Genomic DNA, 26241 nt, shown 5'->3' with positions numbered 1-26241 from the left:
ACACGTGCGCTCGCCATGAGGTTTTTTTCACCCCTTCTTTTACTTAAAGCACACAAGCTGAGGCTGATTTGTATCAATGTGTGTCGGTGTAATAAGCCGCTAGCTGGTCACATTATAAGACGAACACTTCACGTGACTTTTAACCTCGGCGTGCAGGAAGTCTCGTCACAGTAAACAAACTAAATCTGCATTATGGATAGCATGCGCTGTGTTTAATAATGCAGTTGCCACTGGAACACATTATGCAGGTGGAGATATCATTATGATAAGTTTATTATGAAAGCACATCTATTTCTCCTCCGTCCTGCATCTCATTATAATTAATATTTACACGCTGGAACGCTATAGCAGCAGATTAATACTGTTCCCAGCTCCTGTTTGTGAAGCACATGATGTTTACACCACGGCTTCTCCTCTCAGACTAGCCTTTCAGACCTTCTTCCAAATCTAATATACCCATCCATAAATAGCTCACCTATCGAGCCCATATTTGGCTTGAGCGACGTGGCGCCGGAGCCAATCCCGCCCGCTCCACCCCCGAAACCCCGCCTCTCCACGCTCCCATCGCTCCTCCACCGCCCATTCCCCTTAAATGGACAAGCAAGGGGAGTTGATTGACGAACTAAGCGACGCCCCTCCGTTTACAAGCCCCTCCCCTCCTTTGGCTCCCTATCAGTGTCTAGTTTGGCAACACGGATACGCATGGAGCCTCCATCAGCCCCTGTCTCTTTTACGCACCGAGTCCGATAATGCGCGTCAGGTACAGGGAGCCTAATCGCCACATTCCGAGCCGCCGCAACTGAGCAATTCATCTCCTCTCCAGGACTAATATGAGAGAAGTGGATGCGGAGGTCTGACACAGCCGAGGCAGGAGGCGCATTTCTTGTGGACCGTTCTTGTTTCCCGTCACCGAGCGCCAGCATGGATGTCTTAGCGAACCACAGCATCTTTCAGGAACTTCAGCTCGTCCACGACACCGGCTACTTCTCCGCCATGCCTTCGCTGGAGGAGAACTGGCAGCAGGTACGTCCCAACTTTGTGCATCCTCTTTGAATAAGCCACGCGCGCTCGTGATCAACTTTTACCCCCCCCCACCCCGGAAAGCGTGGATGTGTGCGCGTTTATCTTTATTCCCTCCCAGAGATGGCAAAGTGGATAAGATGTGCACGCACGTCGGCGCGTGATAAAGCTGTCAGGTGCGATTTGGGAAGATGGAGACCCGAATAGGGAGTGAATTGGTCGTGAATAATACATCTGCATCCCTCTGATTACTTGTGGCCCCCCCTCACTTATTCATAATACATACATGTCTGGCTTTCGGAGCTCGCCTTTAAATGCAGCAGCTGTCACGCGCACGCGCTCCCTCCGTCCGAGTTGAGCGGACGGGATGAGCGCGAGGGTATCCACGCGGTCCACATGGTGATGGATGCGTGGGGGGGGGGAGACGCGCCGGCTCTTCACGTGACAGTTAACTGCTCTTATATCCCTCGCGCATCTCTGCTCTGTCAGCCCTCAGTGGGACGTGTTTTATGACTAAAATAATAATAATAAATTGTCTTTTTTTTCCTGCACCTTTTAAATAATCTGTCAAATAATGAGCACCATCTTTTACTAAACGACCCTTCATTTCCCATATAAATCAAAATAAGGGCCACCTGCATTGCTGCTGGTGCTGATGATGCTCTCCATGCTGCACTTGACTAACCGAGGAGGAGGAGGAGGAGGGGGGGGGGGGGGGGGGGGGATCATTGCATGGAAATTTGATGCCGGTATTGTTCATGCAGTAGGAGCTTCTCCTATTCCCCACTTCTCTGCTCCATGCGTAAGAGGGGAGGGAGGGAGGGAGGAGGGAGAAACCGGTGCGTGACCGCGGCTCCATTCGCTGTGGCCAAGCAGTCTAATTGGCATCCCACTGTTAGCCACCGACGCATCTTTTCATAACAAGTCTCCAACTCCCATCCTCGCTGTCAGTGGATTTTTTTAAATTGCACGGGGCCCGCGTGCACCATATGCAGCGCGTGTCTCTCTCCTCCACGTTTTTTTTTTTCTCACCCACAGCCCCGCATATCAAAATCGATACCTAACGCAAATGGACGGGAGACAGCTGCGCGTGCAGGCACACAAAAAAGAAGGAAAAAAAGGCTCTCATCTGTGAAGACTGGTCTTCCACTGGGATGTCTGCTCTGCCACAACGTCCATTTTGGAAGGAAAGATCATCAAGTTCAACAGCCGCTCTTTAAAATACATCTCCATCACCTCAAGCGTAAACTGTTTGCACCTTAAGCCTTGAAAAATCCATATTTTGTTTCATTTTTATCACTATCAAAGACACGTTTTTCCCCAATTCTGTTACTCAGAGCATTTGGAGTCACAAATAATTGGAGTAACAACCCTTATTTGGGATAAGAAGATTGCTCCGTGTCCTTGTGAGCACGAGGATTATGACTTGCCCCACACTTTGAAACCCCCTGTCCCTCGCCCGGCTGCCCCAGACGTTTCTTGGCAAAGCCATCCCCGCGTTCATTGTGGCGAACATGAAGATGCCACCGAGCCCTCCCCGACACATGAATTATGAGCCGTGGCTCGCCTTAAAAGCTCTGCCTCCAGCCTAGACCCCGCCGTTTGAGCAATCCCCCTCTGTGTTCCCGGGCACAATTTAGAATTTGATGCTTTTATGGGGTGGTGATGGTGAGATAGGAGGCCGTTGTAGTCGGACCCTAAATGGCTCCCTGAGATGCCATGGCAAGAATGATGACTGTGTCCCCTGTTGGTGTCTGTAAGGCATGATTCAGGCGGTTACAGGGAGGAGGGGGGGAGGGGAGCACAAGACGAGGAAAGTGTTTTGGAAGTCTGCAGATGGTACATTTGAGGCTGCTATTTGTGCAATTATTGAATTAAATAGTGCCAAACTGAACTGCGCCGTCTTGCTCCCAAAATCGCGGTACAGTCGCTTGTTCAGAGTTGGAACACACAGCAGGAACTGAGCTCATAATTCACTCTTTATAAGTGGAACCCCTCAAAGCAAAGTGTACACGTGTGATTTTAAACGTTTATCGCCACCGTCTGAGCGTTCAGATGCCAAAATATACAAGACATCTGAACGGGATTCGAGGCCGATGACGTGTCCTCACTCGCAGCACTTGACCCTGATGGATGGGACGTAACGGGACACCACAAATGGCTGTCTGTCATTGACCTCAGGACATACTGCATACCCTCCAACACATATATTATCCCTCAGGGGCTCCACACACACACACACACACGTCGACTGAGTGCCTGATGCCTACCCAAGCGAAATGCCTGTATGTTGCTGCGTGGTGCATTATGGGATCCTATATGTGGACAGATCTCGCCGTGGCTTTTCTAAATGTGGAAGGTGCAGCGGGGCCCGCGTGCTCGGATGCATCCACTTCTTGGACTCGTTAACACGCACAGCAGTAGCAGCAGCAGCAGCAGCACCACCGTCTGGGAGCGGGGGGGGGGGGGGGGGGCGTAGAGGTGGAGGAAGTTGCAGAGCATGCACATTCTCCCCGCTGCAGGGTTTTGCATTTCACAGTCCGGTGGGCTTGAAATCCCCCCCCCCCGAACTCACTCGGAAAGACTAAGGGGGTTCAGACGTTGAAGTCGGGATGCAGATAGATGGATTTGTTTTCTATTTAGGCCTCAGAGGGAAAAGCTGTGGCGGAGGTCAGAGCAGCAGCATGGTGACCCCTTCCCTCGGCCTCTAGAGGGACCACGATCGGGACAGAAAGAAAGAAGAAGCGACTAAATTAACTGTCCATATCCATATGCATCCATACGCTGGCGTGCACGCCGCTGCTGCGTACGCGTTATGTAATCCTCAGCAGGCCACAGCTGCTTTCACACACACACACAATACTGGCCCCTCCTTCCCGTCACCGTCTTCCTCCATCCTCTCTTTTTTTACTCCCCTCCCTGCTTTCCTCTTATAAAATTAGCACAGTATGGATTTTCCATCTCTGCAGGGCTGTTGTGTAAACTGAAATATGATTAAAAACCATACGCCTTGGTGCAATATTCCTTCAATATGCTTAATTGTCAGCTGCAGCCGCGGTGTTTACGTGCCTGTGGGATTGCACCAGTTGAACCTGTCGCCTCTCCAGTAGTCAGCGTTGTACACCACAGCGTTACATAACTTTAAGTCAATCGACGCTTTCATTCAGTTGTATGGATACATTCAGGCAGTGATTGGTTGCCACGCCAACTGTCTCTACTTTGCTCCTTAGAAAAGGATGAGCTTGTTCAGCGAGCCAACTGAAGGTGTTGACCCTCCAGGCACACACTGGAGTTTTGTTGATGAATGATGTATGTACTTCCTGTCCAGGTAGGAAGCCACCAGTTCAAGAACACACCCCGCCTCCCTCCTCTGTGACCTTTCACTGGCTGCCGTTTGATGTAATTTTATGCAAATTCAAATTAAATCAATCCTGTAACAAGCACAATTCAGCAGCGAGCAGGAGGAGGAAAGGACAAACTGGGACTTAATCTTATTTGGCTCAAAAGACCTCCTGGTGGTGTCTTGGGTTCCGCCCCTGTGGCTTTATTAAAAATGCCACGGCAACATGTGAGATGTGGGATTCCCGAAATCAAGTTCTCCAAAGAAAAAGTCCCTTTTTTAGTTGACGTCTGCTCCTAAAGGCCCATATAATACACCAGCGGTCTTTTAGAGTTAATATCCCGACATCCTCAAAGTATTCAGACGAGCCCGTGCTGCCTCATGACGCTCGGATGTCGAATGCAAAATTGATTCCTCGCAGCGTTGTTCTGCTCGCCGCTCAGTCAGAAGATCCTGGAGATGGATGCCACGTAGAATCTATTTGACATGGCCTGGTGACTCAGCGAGGCATGAAAGGAAGCTTTTGTGCGCCGTGCGGCATCTCCGCTTTATGCTTTTAAGGTTTTTTTCCAGCCACAAGGTTATTACCTAACGCATTGATTTTCAGAAACGATGCACGTCTGTTTGCAGGGGGGGGGAAGACGGGGGAATAAAAGAGCTAATCTAATTAGTATAAACGGATAAATGAGCTGTAACGGCGAAAAAACCCAATTTGGCTCCTGAGCAGCAGCAGTTATGTTAACAAGACAGTGCTCGCTGTTTTCTAGTGGAGTTTGTTATTTCACCTTTTATCCTCGTCTCCAGGGATTAGAGCATCCTCTACATGCATCCCCGCATGTATGGGATTTACTTTCATTTACAGGGTCTTTTCTTGCACAGGTCTGTTGTGTAATGAGATGTGCGAGCGACCCCCTGACCCAGTAACATCCACTCTGCCGTAAGAGCGCCGGCTGAACCCCGCCGCCTCTGTCTCATCACTCAGGCGGCTGAGAGGGCGATCGCCGGTGATAGGTGCCTTCTCCCGCTTTATGGGCGTTGATGAAAAGGTTGGAAGCGCTGATGGAAGAGAGGATCTGGAGGAGGCATTCATTTGTCTGATGCTCGGGCGATCGGGGCCGTCAAAGAGAGGCAGAGGGGGGGAGGAGGGAGGGAGTGTGGTGAACAAGCACATCTTTATGTATGGCTTCCGTCGGCAAAACGCTCTGCCACCCCACGTTTGATTAACAGTGAGAAGAGGAGCCAGTCATTTTTTTTTTTTTCTCTCTCCCCCCCCTCCGCCGCCTCACACCAGCACACATGGCTTGGCAATGGCTTTCACATCATTTGAGGGGAAATCGGGAAGCCGTTACAGCACCTTACAGTGATCCGACATGCTCGGCTGCTGCCATCCGGCTTGGCAACCGCGGGCAGAAAGGAAGACAGGAAGTGAGGAGTACCATTTTTTATGCTTTGGAATCACCACTGACTGTCTCTTCTCTTTATCTCGTGACTCACTGCTCTGTCTCTCTTTCTGAAATTCTGTGAAGACGAAATCGCAGCGTGTCTGCTTTAATTCGTCTCACTCGAACGCTTAATTAAAGTCAGCCCCTCTGCAAATAAAAAAAAAAAAAAGTCGAGGTTATGTGCGGGACTATTTCTTGTCCTGGGCTCCGTGATTTGTTTTCATGGGCTTTATCAGCTGCTCTGAGAGGTAAACAATAACATGAATCATCATGTTGCTTCAGTGTTTTAAATCACCATGAATCATGCCTTTAAGTAACGTCTTCAAGTGATAATCGGTCGCCGTGGTTACCTCCTCCCCATCCTCCCTGCTTTAATCTTACAGCCCGCTCGCATATTTCAAAACCCCTTCCATCAAGGCCACCCGTTCACACCATGTCCAGGCATTTTGTTATAGCCGCCGCTGACATACCAAGCGTTACATCCCATTTGGCTGCCCACCTGTTGCTAGGCAGCCTTGGCAAGCAGAAAGAGCAGCTTTGGCTTATTTGTTTGTTTAGCTGTCATTCTGGGAGGCTAATCCCACCCCCAAGGGACCTGTAGCTACCCAGGAACCGGAGATCCACGCGGACCATCTCTCTCCAACGATGGGGAGGGGTTTGGTTGGGGAAAGGTGGCGAGAGAGACAAGGGCAATTTGCCCCGAGTAAACACCGCCGCTTGTTGTTGTCATCCGGAGCTGGTCATCAATCACGGGCCCGAGTTCTCGGTGGCGACAGCCGCAAGGACGCGGCGTGCTCCGAAACCGGTCGGATAGTTTATAAAGCGACACAGTCATTGGTGAAGATCACAGCTGAGCGTCTGTTCAGCTCCTTTCAGGAGAGATGTGACTTTTTCGCTGTATTATTGAAGCGACGTTTGCATGTCTTTGTGAGTGCAGTCACGTGTGTGTGTGTGTGTGTGTGTGTGTTTGCATGCCAAACTAAACACTGTCCAGCATGCAAACCATCCTCCTGCTACGCCTCGGTGTCGGTATCCATCCTTCCATCCTCCTCTTTGTATTATCCAACAAAAAAAACAGGTTCTCGTATTTCTTTTACACCAGGAGTCAGGAATCGGGATGTTTTCCATTGTCAATTCACTGGAAGATTAAAAATTGGGTCCCCAATTACCCTGAAGACACTGGGATCTCCAGCCAACTGGGTCCACCATGTAGCTTCAGTCATTCCAAACCCCCACGGGGGGGCTGAGTTGTCTGAATAAGATACGACAACCAGTCAGATTCAACTTGAATTGGGATTAGCCTATACGTCAAAGCCTGAAAGCACCATTTTTCACGAAGAAAAACATTATTTTGACGTGTAGCCTTGGAAAAAAAAAAAAGAGAAAACCTGTATAAGTGTCAATGTATGGATGGACTGAGAGGGTGAGATGGTTTTGCACCCTGCTTAACTCTTCCGACGGCCTGGGAAGTGCCCTCCTGTGATTTAATGAGACCTGCGGGGAGGGCCATTCATCAGCATGACAGCGTACCTCTGTTTCCCATTGTTCCGTTCTGGTATGTGAGGAGAGCAGTGTGTGTTTTAGCCTTAATGATGGGCTGGCAACCCTTTGATTAGATGGATCTCCCCGCGCTAATTAAGATTTGGGCTGCCAAAAGACATCTGTGTTTAAGACCTCCTCTCTCCGTCTCCTCCTTATGCAGTTTATGGGATGAGTTTTCTCTTTTTTGCTCCTAAAAAGGGACTTTTGACTGCAGAGGTTCATATTATTGCATCTGACTTTGCATGTGTGCGTCGTCATCCTTCAGAGGGATGTGGCTGCATCCTCCGAGAGCCTCGCAACGCATCTATTATTCAATGCTAAATCAATAAAACAAAAAATAACTATCCATTCTGGGAATTCACGACTGAAAACATTTAAGAACCTCTGCTGTAAATGTTTTCCCTCCGTCTTTTGACTAAACCGATGTCACATAAATCTTTCACCACGCGATTCCCCCTTCAAGGAAGAGAGTTTGATAACTTATACTAACAAGGAAGGCTTCCCCGACCCTCCCTCAAATCGCTCCCCGCTCGTTTAGTGTGGCTAGACAGCGCAGGGTTTACAGCTGTGTGTTATTCACTTTCTTTTTTTCGCCCCACATCTTATTTCATTGTAAAATGATGCCAATTAGCAAAAGCCAGTCGCCGGTGGCTGTGGTCTGGCTCCGTCTTCGCTCCGGCGGGGGAAGTTATTTGGGTCGGCAGCTATTTTCAGCCTGTGATGTTGCCAGGAATACTTCAGGGAGCAGCCACTGTTTTATAAGAGAGCACATCAATAATTTTCATTGGTGTGTGTGTGTGTGTAAACGAGACAGAGAGCTCCGCAGACAGAGTTTATAGAGTGTTTGTGTTTATACCTGTGTGTGTGCATCAGAATGAACATTTTCTGTTGAATATTCAGTGTGAGTGTGTCTTTCACCCCAAATTTTAAGGCAGCTCTTATTGTAGGCTTTGACCTTTGACCCTGCAATCAGCTGAAACCAGGCTGAACTCACCGCTCACCCTCACGCACCTCGACACGCGTCGCCCTGAAGGCCGGAGTCGTACATTGTCAGGATGAAATTGGGGTGAAAAGTCCCGCTGAAAAGCCGGCCGCACGCCACAGAGGGGTGAACAGGTTCGCCCAAACGTAGACTCACACACCCTCCCTCCCTCCCTCCCTCCCTCTCTCTCACGCGCTCCGCTATCTCTTGGAGGAGAGCCCACAGCAGTGGCGAGGAGACGTCTTTCAATATTTTAAGCAGCTTGGGCTAATCTTTGTCGCTCAGGTTTGTTTTGAAAGCATTGCCACGGGAATAAAGACGGAAACGACAGCGCCCCGCCTCCTGTTTGCACGCTCTCGGCTGTCGCGGAAAGTCACCGGCACGCACGCGCTGTTGCGTAACCGCACACACACACACAAAACACACACGACCCCCAGCTAATCCACCTCGGCCTCGGAGGCTGTGCCACTGACCTGCTTTCGTGTTCTTGCATGTTTCTGCTTGTGCTGTAAATTGTGACGAAGCCTGAAACCTGGGGGGGAACACAGCCCCCTACAACACATAGGTGGCTTCCTATTGAGCCGAGGAGAAGCGTGTAAGAATGAACTATTTTGGCTGTTATCGGCGCGGGCACGGCGCCACAGTTGCACTTAACGGGCTGTGGACGTGACCGGGGTACCGAGCGGCGCTCTCCGACTGCCACTGTATGAGGAGGAAGCGGAGTTTTTCTGCTTCACTGTTCCCTTTATCTCTCCCCCTCTGTTACTCTCGGCCCTCCTCCCCTCTCTTTTCTCTCGTTCTCTCTTTCGCTGCTCGCCGCTCTTTTGTTTCCCCGTGCCTTTTTTTCCAGCCAAGGCCCCCATTCTCTCGCCCTGTCATTGTGTGCGGTAATGAAGATTAGCCAGCCCGCCGCACACAATGGGGTGCCAACATCCGGAGCACAGACTCCCCAAATCCCGCCGCAAGCTGCTAACCCCGGTGTAAAACCACTGTTGTTGCCGACCCCCCCCTCCTATACACATGCACCCCACATATTCTGGTTGACAAACACGTCCAGCGTGCACTGTGCACCCCCCGCCACGTTGAAAGCAAATGGCTGCAATGTCTCCTGATTAGATTAGGATGCTTTTGACAGCTGAGAGGGAGCGCTCGGTCGACTCACACGCCGATAAACAGCGGCTCACCCAAATCCAGTTAAATAGAGACAGAGTTCCACTCCCCAGCGAGTGCAAACGCGGCTCCACTCATTGGGATTATACCCCCACCCTCCCCATCATCCCTGCCCCGCTATTCTCCCCCCTCCGCTCCCGTCTCACCCTCCTTCGCCATCATCCATCGCCTCCCCTCTATCCCATTTCACCCTCACCTCTCTCCGATCCTCGACTTACCAGAACAAAGACCTTTTTTTCCACACTTTGTCACAAGCCATTTGGACGGAGCAGCGGAGGTCTTTATACGCCGTGCACTTGTTGTACCCCCCTTAATGACGCCGGTTTTGCGATGCTCAAGGTCGGGTGTTTACACGTCGGGCCACATCTCGAGGATACACGTCTGCGCGGAAAGATGAATTATTCAAACGCGACAAAAATACTGGCAAGAAGCAGCGTGTCCACTCATTGAAGCGTCTTATCTATTCTTCATAATGTTGTGTTGGCGGAGACGGAGGGGAGGATGCGGCGCTGCGCTCTCTGTTGTGTCTGAAAACGGGGGAAATGTCTTTCTGCTCCATTAGGCAGAGGTCACAGGTTTTTTTTTTTTCGGGCCGCTCCGAGTGCTCCATCATTGTAGCTTTCCTGCGAGATGAAAGGTGCTTTGAAGATCCCCCCCCCCCCGTCACACACACGAGCACACGTACACATGTCAGTCCGGTGACTGAGGGCCTCGTGGCGAGATGTTACCGTAGGAACGAGCAAAAACCCATACCCTGCGACAGAAACACTAAAATTTAAATACAAGTAGTCCGAAAAAAACGCGTGCAAAGGAGGTGTCAGGGTTGAAGACCATATGTGCATTATTCCCTCAAACTCTGTCAGCAAATTGTGATTTAACAACTTGCAGTTTGTCTGTTATCAGCCAGGGGCCCGCGCTGTGTAAAAGCGTTGCCAGGCTTCCACGGTGCCGCTGATTATTACTGCGAGGCTAATGTCGTCTGATAAGGCCGTTTGTGTAATTAAGCTGTTTCCGTGGCGTGTTATCTGAGGCTGGGTGAGGCGCGGCTGCCTGGAGAGATGGAGCTGTTAGTCGAGGAGGAGGAGGAGGAGGAGGAGGAGGAGGAGGCCGTCTCCTCTTCCCTGCAAAGTCATTTCTTTGCTTATGCACCTGTAGGTGGGACGATGCTGTCAAACTTTCCTCTTTCGGATCGCTCGTCTCGAGGCCCGCTTCTTCATCTTTCTGTCTCACGGATAAATGAGCTCTGTCTCTCCCCTCCAGCTACTTCTCTTTGTGTCTCGGCTCCCTTCCCGTCTCTCCTCTGCTCCGTTGCTCCGGAGCCCCCGTCGGGCCATCGGGGGCCTCCGAGAACCCTCCGAGAACCCTCCGGCCAAACGCTGCACCCCCGCTCTCTCCGTCGAGAATAACAGGGTGAAGCGAGGACGTGCCGCTACTCAGATCAGTGTTGGGGGAAAATGAAGCGTTACCTCCCCCCCCCTCCTCCTGGCCCCCGTAGGCAGGTCCCCCCCCCGCTCGCCCGGGATCCAATGACGCCATGCTGCTCTCCAAGGAGTCTGAAATCTGGAGGCCGGGGCTCTTAGTGAGCGCACAAGAAGGAGCAAAGACCCTGAAGGGCAGCTTAGAGGGGAGGGGGTGCTTTTCTGAGATTTGGTGTGTGTGCGCGGGGGGGTGTGTGGGGAGTAAGTATTGCTCAGTGGAGCTATAGATTACCGTCTCTGTCAGCTGCGACGGCCACCGTTGATGAGCTCCTGCGCGGTATCATTTCGTATCGATTAGGCACTGCGACGCAAACACACAAAGGCTGGTGGCGAGATGGCCGGGGCCTCGGGCCACCGGTCATTTAGCTGTCACCTCAAAGTGATGGCTCGGCGAGGCTCGCCGGATCAATGGGAGACATAGGCCCCCGTAACACTGCATGGACACACTCACCTCGACACAACTCTGTGGAAGACTGCCCTCTGAATTAAGTGTCTGCCCAAACTTTTTCCTTCAATAAAAAGCGCCGAGCGTGGCGCTGAATTGCAAACGGCGATAACAAAAAGGCGGCTGTAAACAAAGTCACTTAAACGGCGAGTCGTAAAAACGAAATCAAAAACAATAAGAAAACATTTGGTTCGATGGTTCGTTGCAGGACAGATTGCAGGCGTGAGGCTCAAGTTAGCTAGTTAGCTTAGCACAAAGAGTGGAAACGGGTGGAAACACATTCTAAGCAACAACAAAAAAGATTGTTCATAATCTTGAATGATGCTTCCCTGCCAGGAAGATGCTGCAGGGAATCATGGGTCATCTTTGAAAAGATGTGACAGCCCCCCCTAAAGCCGGTGCGTTTAACAATAGCGCTCCATCACCCCCCTCCAGCTCAGGGCCCCCTTATAGTCTTGCCCTTTTCAACCCTGTTAGCATCAGTGCTGGATATTATTCATAGCACCTTGCCTCTATCACGGCATCTGTAAAAAACTAAACACGATTATCCTAAAATTAATGAGCCGTATCCACCCCATTACATTTATCTGTTTAGTGGTGTTTTGGGCCTTCCTTTGGGGCATTATGCATGCTCTTCTGTTCATATTTATAACCCAGGCTTTTTATTAGCAACGTAGCGGGGTGCTAACAGTCGGGAGGCAGCCTGCGCTTTGATGGTGATGGCAGGCGGCTCGGCGCGGGCCAAATGTGAAGGGAGAGGAGAGAGGATCAGCTGCCAGGCCAAGGGCCCGTGTGGAAGGGGGGGGTGAGACAGAGGGGGGGAGAAGAAGAGCGAATATTTGTCACACCTGCTGTATTTTAAGCCTCACCAACCCGAGGTGTGTTCTGCATGTGTCATCCAGTGTGTTTGACTCTTTTTCTTTCGTATTTTCTGTTAAATTTTCTGCTTTTTGACCTGAACCCGAGATTCAAGTGAGTTGACCTGAAACCGTGCAGCGAGGTGACCCCGAACCCTCAACCTCTGTGTGTTGTTGAGCGAAGACACCCCTGGTTGCTGAATCTTGTGTCTGCAGGACTTCAAAACGAAATGTTTCAAATAAACCCAGAGCAATTTCCCTTTTTTTGTGGTTTGGAGGTGGAGGTGGAGGTGGTTCTGCTGGAACAGCCATTGGATTGTCTCAGCTTATCCTGGCTCGCACGGCGGAATCATCCCCAAAGCCTTTGAGGAAACGGACCCTGGCCTTATGCAGAGCCAATTGATGTTGGCTCTGCAGATCGGCGTCCGTCCAAACTGAGCTGAAGCGAGCCATGAGCGCTCCTATCTGTGTGTGTGTGATGCTTCTCCAAATTCCTTGCACACACACACACACACATGTATGCAAGTTGCACATTCCCTTTAGGCCACGGGATCAGCGAATAGACGGGTTTGTGTGTGCGTAGGTGTCCACACACACACACACAAGAGCCTCATAATTACGTAAAATTATGCTACTCACACGTGCACTTGCTAAACGACATGCACGCAAACACCTAATTGCATGCAGCCCCCATTAAGTGCACACACCCACACACACACACACACACAGGAGCTGCTGATCAACTGCATGACCTTCTCTCTTCGCAATGATAATGCCACCACCTGGGGGAGGAGCGTGGTGGGATGGAGGGTGCTTGATGGAGTGATGGGAGAAAAGAAGGGTGAAAGATGGATGGAAAGTAAGGAACATCCCCCCCCCCCCTCCTCACCTTCAGCCCCTTTCATCCCTCTTACCTTGTCAAACATCCCTCCTATACACACACTTATAAGTACAGTACGCATCCAAGCACATCCTCGGGTCGTACCCTAACATTCAGTGTGCCTGAACTCTAGTGTGTGTGGCCTTTGGCTGGATCCTGTTATGCCAAATGTCACACTTCCAAAAAAGGACGCCTCCCTCCCCCCCCATGGTGAAAACGACGTCAACACCCTTCTTCCCTCTCCCGCCTCCTTCACCTTGTCCCTCCATCACTCTCCTCCTTCACCTTCCACTCAGCCTCCCTCTCACTTATCCGTTTCTATCCTCTTTTCCGCTCCCTTGAAGTATCTCTTCCTCTCTCACACACACACACACACACACACTCACCTTGGTTTGCAGTCCTCAGCGTTTTGCTGAATAAAGTCTCCTTTAACTGGCTGGTTTTAGCGGATAATTAGCCGTCACCTTGGGAGAGGGGGGAGACGACAATGGGAGAGAAAAGGCCGATTTGGGGGAATCGATAGGGGGGTGAGGAAGAAGTAGGAGGATGGTGAAGGATGAGTGTTTTTCATATAGATGTTTGTACGTATACACTTAATCCTGTCTCGACGCCTTCGATATTTAATTGCACTCAGAATGAAAGAATAAGGAAACAAGGACCTTTAATTTGATGTCAGTATGCAAATACTGTAAACACTCAAGAAAAAACACCTAAATCCCTTTTTGTTCCTGGAAGGAGACAACTTAGAGGAGAAATTACACTCCCTTAGCAACAGACACCCCCCCTCCAAAAAATGTGTGGGTTTATTTTTAGAAGGTGCAAACAAGGAAGGTGGTGGTGGTGGGGGGTGTAAGATTGTAAATGTCTCTGATGTGTTCTGTCTGTACAAGCCTATCCCTGATAATGGAACTAGCTACTCTGTCTGTCAGTGCCTATTTACACACAAATGAAGTGGCAAGTTGCACGCGCCCAGCGGAGCCGCTCGCCTCCATCTCAGCTGTCAAAACGGGTTAGCGGCTACTAGGCGAAAACACAACGATACCCCGGGATCAAACCGCCGGCGTCGGTTCAAAACATAATAGCTTCATCCTTGGACGCCGAGCGTCTTCTTCCTCTCCCTCCCAGGACCTCGCCAGCTCGCTGTAAAGTAATAGACTTCTCGCGATGCCAGCTCACACAAATCGGGGGGGATGTAGCCTTTTTTATTTGCCCCTCCGAGTGGAGAGGTGTTTGGAGTAATAAGGATGAAGCGGACCATAACTACAAGCTGAATAAATCTTCCTATCTTGGCCTCGGAGGGAGCCGGCGCACACATGGCTTGTCAAAGCTCCATGAAATGTTGTTTGATAGGAGTTCTGTTCAGTTTAGGACTTTCTCCGCTCGGCTCGACCGGCGTTCCGCGCCGCGGCGGCTGCAATCACTCAGTGTGTAATCAGCCGTCGAGCCGCCGAGCTGCCAGGTAATCCCGGCTGTCTTGGTGGCTATCTGTGCGTGTGCGCGCGTGACAGCTGGCAGATCTGCGGTGAGTGGATGGCACCATGCAGATTTTCCCGTCTGAACTGTGTCGGACACAGAGTAGATCGGATGATCCGTCCGGCTGTTGAAATTGTCAAGTGGGATTTGAGAGCGAGGGAGGGCATTTACCAGTGCAGACGCCCAAATGTGTGGACTAAAATTCCTGCTTCTCTCTCTCCCACAGACCTGCCTGGAGTTGGAGCGTTACCTGCAGACGGAGCCCAAGCGCCTCTCAGAGCTCTTCGACCAAGACCTGGATGGCCTCCTGACCCCGGCCTACCTGAAGGAGGACGGCGAGGAGGAGTTGACAGACGCCCTGCTCCCCTGCTTACCCACCCTCCCCGAGCCCCTGAGCCCACCTCCAGTCGTCCTCTGCCCAACGCTGAAGAGTTTCCCCTCCAGCGGTGCCATGAAAAGAGACCTCAAACTTAAAGGCCAGGGCTTGGAGAACATAGAGGGGATGGAAGGGGTCCACCACGCCCAGCTGAGCGCCGTCACCTCCCTGACGCCCCCGTCGTCGCCGGAGCTGGGCCGCCACCTCGTCAAATCCAACCAGACGCTGACGGCGTCGGCCGACGGGACGCTCACGCTGAAGCTGGTGGCCCGGAAGGTGGGGCTCAGCGCGGCGCGGCTGGTGGCGTCGTCGCACGCGCTCCCCGTCCGCGTGAAGGACGAGGAGGAGGGGGCGGCGTGCGTCATCGGGGTGGGGGAGCTGCCGGAGAACAAGAAGAGGATCCACCGCTGTCAGTTCAACGGCTGCAGGAAGGTGTACACCAAGAGTTCCCACCTTAAGGCCCATCAGAGGACACACACAGGTGAGAATCAGACTGAAAGAAAACATTTTTTGGGAATATGGAGACGTGAAGGTTACATAATCTGCATATTGTGACTAGAAGCACATGAGTTTTAACGTCAGTTAGTGACCGTGTGAGACTTTCAGTCAGGCAGCTCTGAGGACGCCTCTTTTACCCGAGGTAGCCAGCCACTTGATACACCTGCAGGTAATAAAATTGATTGACGCTCATTGTTGGCGACAGGCTTAAAACGACTCAATCCTGAAGCTAAGCGGCTGCTGCACACGGGCCGGAACGCCAGAGCGAGCGTTTCCTTGGATTCTCCGCCGCTCCGTCGCACGACGCGGGACGATTTTGCTTCTGGATAATTAGTTTGGTCCTTGAGGGGGAAGTAAAGCGGTTACACCCTCATCCAGGAAGAGAAATGTGGGCGTTTACATCTATCTACCAGATAAGAAATAAAGAAATACGGCTTAAACCCCGTGTTGCCATATAATAATATCAGATATTAGATATGAGAAAATGTGATGATCTAAGGAGACCCCACTCTTCCTACCTCAGCCCCTCTGTGCCAAACCGGGACAGGTCCTCCTTGTCAAGGTTCTTCCCCAGAAGGAAGTGGGGGGGGAGGGCTCAGGAGCTATAACTCTCTCGCTCCTCCATCTCAATCCCAAACCACTCAGACCCCTGTCGGGGAGCTGTCCTCCGTCTGAGTAACTGCACAGTGATGGATGGATTGACCTGGATAGGCTGCCATTTCCCCCCCCCCCCCCCCCCGCTTTAATACAGGCCCTGCCGTCCTCTGTGCGTTCCAACTGTGAGTCTAGGTCAGTGGCCCTCCGTCTGATAAAAAATGCGTTTCAAATTGTGCTTTATAATTTGATTAATTAGCAGGGTTAGGGTTCAGCACCCTTTCACACCAAACGCAGCAGCAGTGTTGATTCAAACTGAGTGTTTTCCTTCCGGGTAATTGAGGACACACACACACCCCCCTCCTCTAAGAGGCATTCAGGGGTATAATGAGATGAATGTGGCATCTCACAGGTAGCCTCATGCCTGGAGAGACATTAAATGTATGGCTTATATATCGCTGTAACAGCAGAGGGTGTCCATCACGCTAAATGAACTTACAGGGACTCTAATTAAATGTGTCTCTCTCCAGTATGTTGTTGAAGAATTGATATGATTCTGATTTCACCTCTTTCTTGAAGAGCCCCTCCCCCTTTCCTCGTCACTTAAGGTGCTTTTTGGATAAAAGCATCCTCCCGGAGAACATCTGTCTTGTTATCCAAACCGGGAAAAGCAGGATGATAAAAGGAGGGGGGGAAGGACACGCGATGACACAAAGGAAAAAACACAAAAGCTAAAGAAAAGGCAGAAGAGGAGGAGATAGTGACGTGAAGCGAAACAAAGAGTCGATGAAGACAGGAGTGGAGGGGGGTACAGTAGAGCGACCCTCTTCAGAAAGAGACGGCGGTGCCACGGGCTCCCCCCATTCACGGAGCCATTATCCTGACAAGTTTAAAGATGTCATTACTCAAATCCTCTTTTTCTTAGTTGTTATTTCCATAAATTACCGCCGGAGAAAAAGGCGACGATTTAATCTGGAATTAGACGGGGGCTGAGTTGAAATGACAGTGCCCTGTAGAGCTTTTTTTGTGAATAGGCTTATGGCAGATAAGGAATGGTACAATTAGATTTTGGGGCAGGGTGAGGGAACGCAAGGACTGTTGGGTTATTCTGCTCTCGTTCGCTCTCTCAAGTTCTCTCGTATTTTATTTCTCAGCTTTTCTTGCCTCTCTCTCTCTCTCTCTCTCTTCAGGTGTCCACATACTTTCGGCCGTTTAAATAGGAAGTTAAGTTCTCTTAATGGGATGCATCACCCGTCTTCTTCAAATTGAATCATGACATTCATGAGTGCAATTATATTTATTGATAGAGAGTTGATAATAGTGATGATCATCTTTCAGCTGTAGTTTTCCATCATCCCCCCCTCCCCCTCCCAACCATCTATCATCCTTCTCCCTGAACCTGTTCCTCTCCTCTTCCTCTCCCTTTTTTCTCCGAGAGCCCCTCTAATGACCTCTGAGGCCCCCGGATGCCCCTGCTTTCGGCTCCAGCTAATGGAGGGAATGCAATTAACTTCAACACTGGCACCTGAGAGGCTGGAGCGAACGTGTGCAAGTGTGTATGAGAGAGAGAGAGAGAGAGAGAGCATTCGGAAGTAACAGATTACACATAATGGGATTACAGTGACTCAGGAAACACCCGGTTATCACATTATCGATGAGAAAATATGCTTATTTGATTACATTTTCAAAAAGGAAAAAGCATTTTGCTTGCCAGTCATTTTTTGCCTGAAACCAGTGAATGGAGACGGATAATGTGGATTTTTAGGATAAATAATGACTTCCTACGACAGCGCTGTCCACATCAGCAGAAATAATCCACGCTTCCTAATCTACATTATGTGGTTTAGAGGCAAAGTAATCCAAAAGTAACAGAGCGTAATCAGATTATGTTGCTGAGTTGGGGGCTAATCCGGTGGATTAGGGTCCTGATTGCCATTTTAATCTGCCAATCAGTCAGACTGTACGGCGACATTGTATTTCAAAAAGTAACCTTCCCCCCGTCCGGTTTGTGCGCGAACGGTGTTTGAGGAGGCGAGAGTGTGCACCTGCTCTGCTTGCCTGTTTGTACGAGGGCATCTTGAGGGAGAGGACGAGGTAGGGGGGGGCTCTGTTGCTAGGCAACGGGGGGCAGCGTATCGTTGGAGGAGTCGGTAGCTGAGTGGTTATGTACCGCTGCAGGCTCTGGTCTCTTAGTGCCCACCCTCCCCTTATCTCTCCTCCTCCTGCACAACCACCACCACCACCACCACCCGCTCCTCCCTCCCCCATCTTGCCCTGTACTCCTCTACGGTTATCGTCGCTAGGCAACTGCCTCCGTGCTCTGCCAGCGTGCTCGGTAATTGGCCGGTGGCATGGCGGCGTGCCGTTGCCAGATCCAGCCAGCTGCACTGACTACTGCCTCCTCATGTTTCAGGGTACTCCCCCCCCCCCACACACATACACCCCGCCCCCTCGCTCCCGTTGCCAGGCAACACATTCAGGCATCCCTGCCTCTCGGGAATTTCATTGGCCAGAGCGGGATGGCCCAGACCTGCTGCTCTGGGTGCTTCAGGGAAGTGAGGCAGCATGAAGGGGATACAGGTCCACGACGGGGACACGCATAGATGGATAGCAGGGGACAAGGCTAATTCCTGGGAAACAAAAGCACTTAAATTACAGCAGCAAATGAGTGTAGCAAAATAAATTAATTTGTTACATCATAGGAGAGCTTTTTGGCGTGGAATGAATATAAAAAAATATTAAAATGAAGAAGTTTAAGAGGTAAAAACATTGAAATGAATCATAATTGATGAGGCATCTGAAACACGGCCGCTCACCGCCTGATGGAAAGTGCTTGACCAGGTCACATGTTCTTTGCGTTTGCCATGAAATTGCACTTGCTGTTAGTGGCATTAATCTCACTGAAATCACAGAAAGTAATGTACATTTGATTGGAACATATGCATACTGTATACATTATTGATTTTTTTTTTTTTTTCACCTTCTGCCCCCCTGAATGAATCAGTGAATTCCCACAACAGCTGGTACAGATAATGGCACCCTTCTCCATCCCGACCGTCTTTCACAAAGCGGCTTGATCCATTGATTCTTGCCCCCCCCCCCCCCCCCCCCCTCTCTCGATAATCACATTCAACAAAATTAAGCCTGTTTTTGTGCCGAGGGCGCGCTCAGGCGGAGCTGGTCAGTGTGTCAGTGTGTCTGCGTTCAACCGCGAGCCACCGCTCCAGATGGGATGTGACTGATGCAGGTGACATCTCCGGAGCTGGACGCAGCTGGCAGATTGTGGGTTTCTTGCCATTATGCCGTGTGACTGGCCTAATTATCACCCCCACCCCCCCTTGTCCTCCCCTGCCAGGCATATCTGCAGCCTCTTCTGCCTTAATCCACTTCTGCAGCACTTCTCCCCTACTCCACTTTTCCCTCCTGGTCTCACCTCCTCTTCTCACTCTCTCATCCACCTTGCCTCTAATCCCCCTCATCCTCTCCCTCTCCGCTCCTTCTCTCTCCGCTCCTCTTCTGCCTGTTCAGCAAGATCGGAGACCAGTGGGAGCTTCTCCGTCTCACCGCTAAACCTCCTTGCTCTCCTTCCCCCAAAAAAAGTGTTAAAACTCTACATCTTTTATAGACCTCACATTTTGATTCCATCCTTCCACACACAAGACAAATAAGCATGTGATTGGTGTCTGAGTGATGAAACAGGCGTGTTTTTCCATCCCCTCCCTACAGGTGAGAAGCCGTACAAGTGCTCGTGGGAGGGCTGCGAGTGGCGATTCGCCCGGAGCGACGAGCTGACGAGGCACTACCGCAAACACACCGGTGCCAAGCCTTTTAAGTGCAACCACTGTGACAGGTCTGTCAAAACACAACTCTGCCTCCTTCTCCTCTCCCCGTCTCTGTTTGTCTTCCTCCTCCCATGTTCCAAGCGCTATTTGAAGTACTTCCACAAGCACAGCGGGGGCCTCGCTTCCTCGTTGTGTTTCCTACACCGTTTTGGTTTAGTAAAGATGCCGGCAAACGCACCCCGATGTGTTTGGTACTGACCCAGTTTCAAAGTGTCCCTGGCAACGATTACTAATCAACGCATGCAAGGAACCGACCTGCTCCGTCTTTTCAATGGGGATCTCAAAGGTTGCTTATTCTGCTCCATCCCCGCACCCGGTGCCATGTGCAGCATATTAATACGGCTTCTCCTCACCATCATGTTTCCATGGCCTTGATTCGGAGGCTGCGTTCACACTGGGACGGAGGTGTAAAATGGCTGTGGAACACATTATCGCACATCGCTGGTGTAGAATATTAATTTAGGACAGATAATGGGAGGAATTCACTTTTTTTTTTTACCAGAATTTGTGCAAAGGTGCATCGTTTTCTTGCAATCAGAGCAGACTGTGCTTTTTTTTTTTTGGAGGTGGGTTAAAAGAGACAGATGGCGAAAGCAAATACACAAATCTGAAACTGAAAATGAGCAAATAATAAAAGTTTACTCGAAAAAGACATATTTTAGAGGTATTTGGGCGATTTCCGAAGCCATGATTCCAAATACAGGCGTGTGTGTGTGAGTGTTACTGTAAATAAAACCTCAGCTGGCCCATGATTGCAGAGACTATCCTGTAAACCGGATGAATCCTGGTCTGATCTCTGTGACCCGAACGCCGAGTGTCCTTGAGCGGAGCCGCAACACAATATCCGTCTGAAAAAGCGTTCTTGAAAATGAAATCGTTCACGTTTTCATATGTTTGTCATGTCGGCGTTGTGTTTGCCAGATGTGTAAAGGTGCGCCTGCTTTGTGCCTTTGAAGAGTCGATCGCATGTGCCCTGTGACTCTGCATGTTAATTTGCTGTTTAATTATAAACCACGGCAAAAAATGTTAATTTGTGCTCCGGTGGGCAAGAATCATAAAACATTCAGGGGCCGTGATGAAAAGATCAGACGCAAAACTCCTATTTTAATGACACCCCTCTTGTGTGTGACCCCTCCCACTGCGATATTGTCTCCGGAGCCCAAATGTGGGTGAAAGGGTCACTTCCAAGCTGCAAAAAAATCAAAAATATAAAGTATATTTCTGTTATGTTGCCAAATAAAAAACTAGAAGAAGATACAGTGAAGATGTGACCTCTTGAATCATGTATAGGTTCATTATAAGAGGACAAAAAGAAAGCGCTCTTCACCTGGGGGTCTTTGCGTGTGTGTGTGTGTGTGTGTGTGTGTGTGTGTGTGTGTGTGTGTGTGTGTGTGTGTGTGTGTGTGTGTGTGTGTGTGTGAGAGCCAGTCAGTGTCAACTTAATCAGGTCTCAGCTGGGCAGACTGTAAATACAGTATCCCTCCCTCCTCATCCCTGATCTCCCCCTCCCTCCCTCCCCCCTGCAGGCACATCCCTAATTCGGGCTCACCTCTGTCATGTGTCACAAGGCGCCCAACCCCTCCAGCCCAACACACACACACACACACACACACACACACACACCCTGCTGAGATGAAGAAAGAGGGGAAACAGAGAAGACGGGGTGGAAGATGGAGCATGGGGAGGGAAGGAGGGGGGAGAGACAGACCCACGGTGTGCCAGCTGGTGTCGTGCCCCCGAGTCGTGACTCATGCTTTACCATCTGTCTCACCGAGCACACACACATACACACACACGTCTCCCGAGCCGCTCATGTACGCCGCAAACAGTGACACACACACGCACACGCAGGTGTGACAGTAAGACAGACGACTGGTGGCTCATCACAGTGTAACTCCCCCTCTTGGCCAAACACTGATTCATCTCGACGTCTTAGACAGTTGCCTCCGTCTCAGTGGAACGAGCCGATCTGAAAGCGCTGTCAAAAAGAGAGAAGAAGAAGAAGAAGCAACAGATGAAGCTTGGGTTTTAAGTTCACCACCGTGGATTACGGCATGTTTTTATTTGGCCTTTCAACGCTGTTTTGTGTGGAATGATTGCCAAATGACTTAACAAATCACTCAATTTAACGCTAATTCTGCAATTTGCTTTGGGTTTTTCATTTGCACTTCATGCACACAATCTTTTCTGCACTCAACCTTCGTTTCCGCCACATTTCCTGTAGCTTCTATCTGAAAATTTGGAGGGGGAAATGAAGCAATTTGGGAGCAATTTTGTTTTGCTTCTTCTTCTTCTCCCAAACGTAATTAAACCGAGTCACTTTTGTGAACTCTGAAAACAAGCCTCCATCTCCAATATGTCGACTAATCAGCGGAGCTTCCCGGCTCCCTAAAAGAAACGCTTTCCTTTTGAGCGAGCGCTCCTCTCTGGGGGAACGGAGCGGCGGCGTTCCTCCAGCAGAAATGATGATCTACGAGTGATATAGAGAAAAAAACATGGAGTATTTCATGGAATGCACAAACATTATGTCAACTTCTGGTAATCAGGTTGAAATAACCACACTTTTTTTTTTAAAAACCCTTGTGGAAGAATAATAGCGCAGCATCCAGAGCTATTACATTTCTCATTTTCCCCATGTCTGATATCAGAAGAGAGGAGAGATTCATTTTGTGATGTTTTACAGCACTTTTTTTCCATCTTCCTCCCCCTCCTCCCTCCTCACCACATCCATCTGCGGGGCTCTCAAGTTATTCACAGGCGCAGCTGAAGTCATTAGGAGTGCTGCTGAAAATGCTGATTATGAATTAGTTACACATATACTAATTGCGTGTGCATTAGTGGGCTCGGCGCTCGCTAGCTAACGTTTAGCCCCTTCGACAAAACAAACTGGTAACGCACTAACAAGCCGCTCTCTGTCTCCCCTCTCCTTTGGTTGCAGGTGTTTCTCGCGGTCGGATCACTTGGCGCTACACATGAAGAGGCACATCTGAGGAATCCGAGAGAGGTCAGCGGGGGAGGAGGAGGAGAGGGGACGGAGCGGGGAGGAGGCATCGTCGACTTCGGATGTTAGGGAGAGAGACTCGACAGGAAGGAACTCCAGGTTTGGTCGCTCTGGACTGGAGATGGAGGCATGGACACATCGTCACCTCCCAGACACGCCATCCCACCCTCAAGGGGGGGACGCCACGTCGTTGCACGTCGTTTCCACGCCAACAACAAGGACTGCTGCGTGTATATACAACAGTCGCCAGAAAAAGCAGCCTTTCCCTCCCCCTCAAACCTGCCACGGCCTTTACAAATCGTCAAAGGGTTCATCATCTTATATATAGGAACGGATAATAATTTGTCACTTTTTTCATCCGACCTCTGTCACACCCGCCAACCGGATCCATTTATAAATCCTTCTGGTCGGATGGCATCGGAGCACTTGTTTGAACGGAGCGGGAGATTGGATTTCTCCGAGACTTGAGCGCGTTGCGACGACGCGCCGTGGAGAGACTGATGGAGGTCACCCAGAGGACTGGCTCGCTCGGCAAACATCATCCATTGAGGGGTTACCGCGGCGATGAGGCTGACTATCCTCTCTGAGAAAGGCTGTTCATCTCCTCGAATGTCTCCTGTCCTCCCCAGGATCTCTGCTCTTACGAGTTGTCGTCGGGAACTGTTGCACAATTGACTCTTTGCAAACTTTTTGTAAAAAAAAACCAACAAAAAAACGCCCCCACCGTCAATTCGGGACTCGCCAAATGCCAGCTCCCAACCGCCATCGGGAGCGCGGCGCGGGCCACATGCACAAGTCGAAAAGCAGCCGGCGGTCTGCGATAGCACACCGGACGCAAACGTGATCATGTATGATAAAGACTATATTGTTTCTAAGAAAAAAAGATTCTCCTATTTGTTCAAAACGGACAAAAAAAAAAATTCAAATAAAAAGATTTTGTAAAACACTGGAAAATCGATGCAGCCAAAAAAAAAAAAAGAAGCGCGTACTGTCGATGCCTGAAATGATCTCTTCGGCCTTTTAGAGTGATTGGCACCGAACTACAACTTCCTGTTCACACCACCCGTGCAGACTTCTCTCCCGATCGGACCCCTATGCACATCCCTCGCCGACTTCCTGGCCGCAGACGGACTCGGAGGAAGACACACATTCAATCAAATGGGTGAATCAACGTGAATGTATTTGCTGTGAGGTCTAGGAGGCGTTTGACATTTACTGGTCGTGGTCGGAAGCGGCGGCGAGGTCACGAGTGCAGGTTTTTTTCCCCAGCGTTTGGCTGGAACGGGTTAGTGGAGGAGGGAGTCTGCTCACTCAGCACATGATAACTGCCCCATCAGCTCGTGAAACTGCAGCGGAGTGAAACCCACACGTACAGACACTCCCAGAAAAGAAAAAAAACATTTGTCCTTGGCGCTCTTTGTCCGACGGGACAAAGACAAATCTAGCTTTTTTTTGATTGGCGACTCAAGCGCACAGAAAACAGGCAGCTTGGACGATAATTCTCACCGACGTCAACAACTAGTTGAGACTTTTTAATACTCACAGTGAAGCACACAGCAGTCTGCTTTTTTTCTCTTTTTTTGGGGGGGGGCAAGGGAGCCAGTAAATTGATTTCACACTGTATACCAGAGGCGCATTTCAATTTCGGGTATGAATGCAGCCCCGGCTCAATCATATCTAGACATGATCTGCCTGCTGCTCTGAAAGTAGAAGCTCGCATGCTTCGCATAAATATTTGACTCCTTCTGTCTGAGCAAACAAGCCAGGCTGGCTCCCGAGCATCTAGGGGAAAGGTCCAAAACAGGAACTTTATAGTAGACCAAAAATTCTCCTGGCCTACGATGCTATCAGCGCTACCGTTCTTTTTCTGAACCCCCGTTGGTTCAAATTGTCTCATCAATGGCAGCTCTACTTGTGTGTTTCAGTATTTCTGCTGGTTGCGAATGTGTGGGAATGTGCAGCTCTGGAGTGTTTTTTTGTTTTTTTTGTTCTGGAAACTTCGTGTTCATTGAGACTTTAAAGGAGCCGAGGAAATATTCCAAATTTACGGGACAATTTTACAACAAAAAAAAAAATGTTAAAAGACTGGGATTTCAAAAATGTGAATGTGTTTTCTGGGGAGAAAAAAAAAAAAAGAAGAAGAAAAAAAAAAATGTTTCATGTCGTCTCGGAGGATGCGGTTCAGTTCTGTCATCTTAATGAATGATTGTCAACTCTGCCGTGCCTGTGTGTTCTTCGTCTGTTTGTATTTGCACTCTGAATTTTTTCTGGAAAAAAAAAAGAAAAAAAAAAGAAATCACTCGCTTTTTTTTCCTCCTGTCCGCTTGTACACTTCACACTTGTACACACACACGATCACACGTCTGTACAGTAGCTGTTTTAGCACAAACACACACTCGCATGCAAGGAGCTCCCCGGACAACAAAACAAACATACATGCACAATCACACACCTGTTCTCCTTGTGTGTATTTCACCGTTTTTCATGCCACCTTGTGAGAGGGGTGGGAACATTACTATGTGTGACGCCACCTCTGCTTCCACCGGGTCTGAATTTCAAATCAAACGAACCCCTTTTTTCTACCAGCATTCCCTCATCACCCCCTCCTCTTCCTCCTCCTCCTTCCATTTTCTCAGATATGATCCCTTTCAACTTCTCTCCTCTGTCCTCCCCTCCCTCGCCTTTCCACTCCGTCGTCTTTCTCCCGCTTTCCTTTCCGCTGTACAAAGTGTTTTCAAATTTATCATTTGTATATTATGACGTAATGGGTACGATAATGTTCTTTATTATGGAAAAATGAGAAAGATTTATTTTTGTTACCGGTTTGTTTCATAATTCCTTTTTTAAATTGGTATTGTAATATCTCTATGCAAGGAACTGTTGGGTGAATCGTTTTTATTTAAGAATGTAATTACGTGTAATAAATGGTAGAAACAGTTTGGCGTGTGGAGTGTTCACGGTTTCTTGGCCTCGGTGTGTTAATGGCGGTTTCATCCGGTGACAATATGCCCCTAATCGCCCGTCTTCTCGCTGGAAATTTCCTGATTTCTTATCCGGTCTCAATCACAGAGCCATTCAGTTTGCTAACAAAGAAGCATTCACAGAGCCTTTTTGCGTTTGTTCCCGCTGACCATGACCACTTTAAAGGACCCGCTAGTTTGATTCTGCTGCATTTATAGAGTTAAACCTGAGTAAATGTGAGCAGGAATTTCATACACACCCATTTTTTTGCGACCCACTCCTCAGATGAATAAAAAAAAAAAGAAATCCTCTGATTTTTTTTGTTTCTTTTGATCAAACG

At 49.6% G+C, this 26241-nt stretch overlaps 1 protein-coding gene across 1 annotated transcript; it reads left to right on the top strand.

Annotated features, from left to right (window-relative positions):
* The first annotated feature begins 569 nt into the window (after window positions 1-569).
* klf7a (Kruppel like factor 7a) lies at window positions 570-25877 on the top strand. The gene is made up of 4 exons (XM_084004633.1): window positions 570-1023; window positions 14856-15486; window positions 19824-19947; window positions 22878-25877. The coding sequence occupies exons 1-4, from the start codon at window positions 844-846 to the stop codon at window positions 22927-22929; spliced, it is 987 nt and encodes a 328-aa protein (XP_083860759.1). The 5' UTR covers window positions 570-843; the 3' UTR covers window positions 22930-25877.
* Window positions 25878-26241: the final 364 nt, after the last annotated feature.

This window comes from Eutrigla gurnardus (assembly GCF_963514095.1).
Source record: "Eutrigla gurnardus genome assembly, chromosome: 24".
Lineage (NCBI taxonomy): Eukaryota > Metazoa > Chordata > Actinopteri > Perciformes > Triglidae > Eutrigla > Eutrigla gurnardus.
The sequence above is the reverse complement of the archived record's forward strand: the minus strand, read 5'-3'. Positions and strand labels throughout refer to the sequence as shown.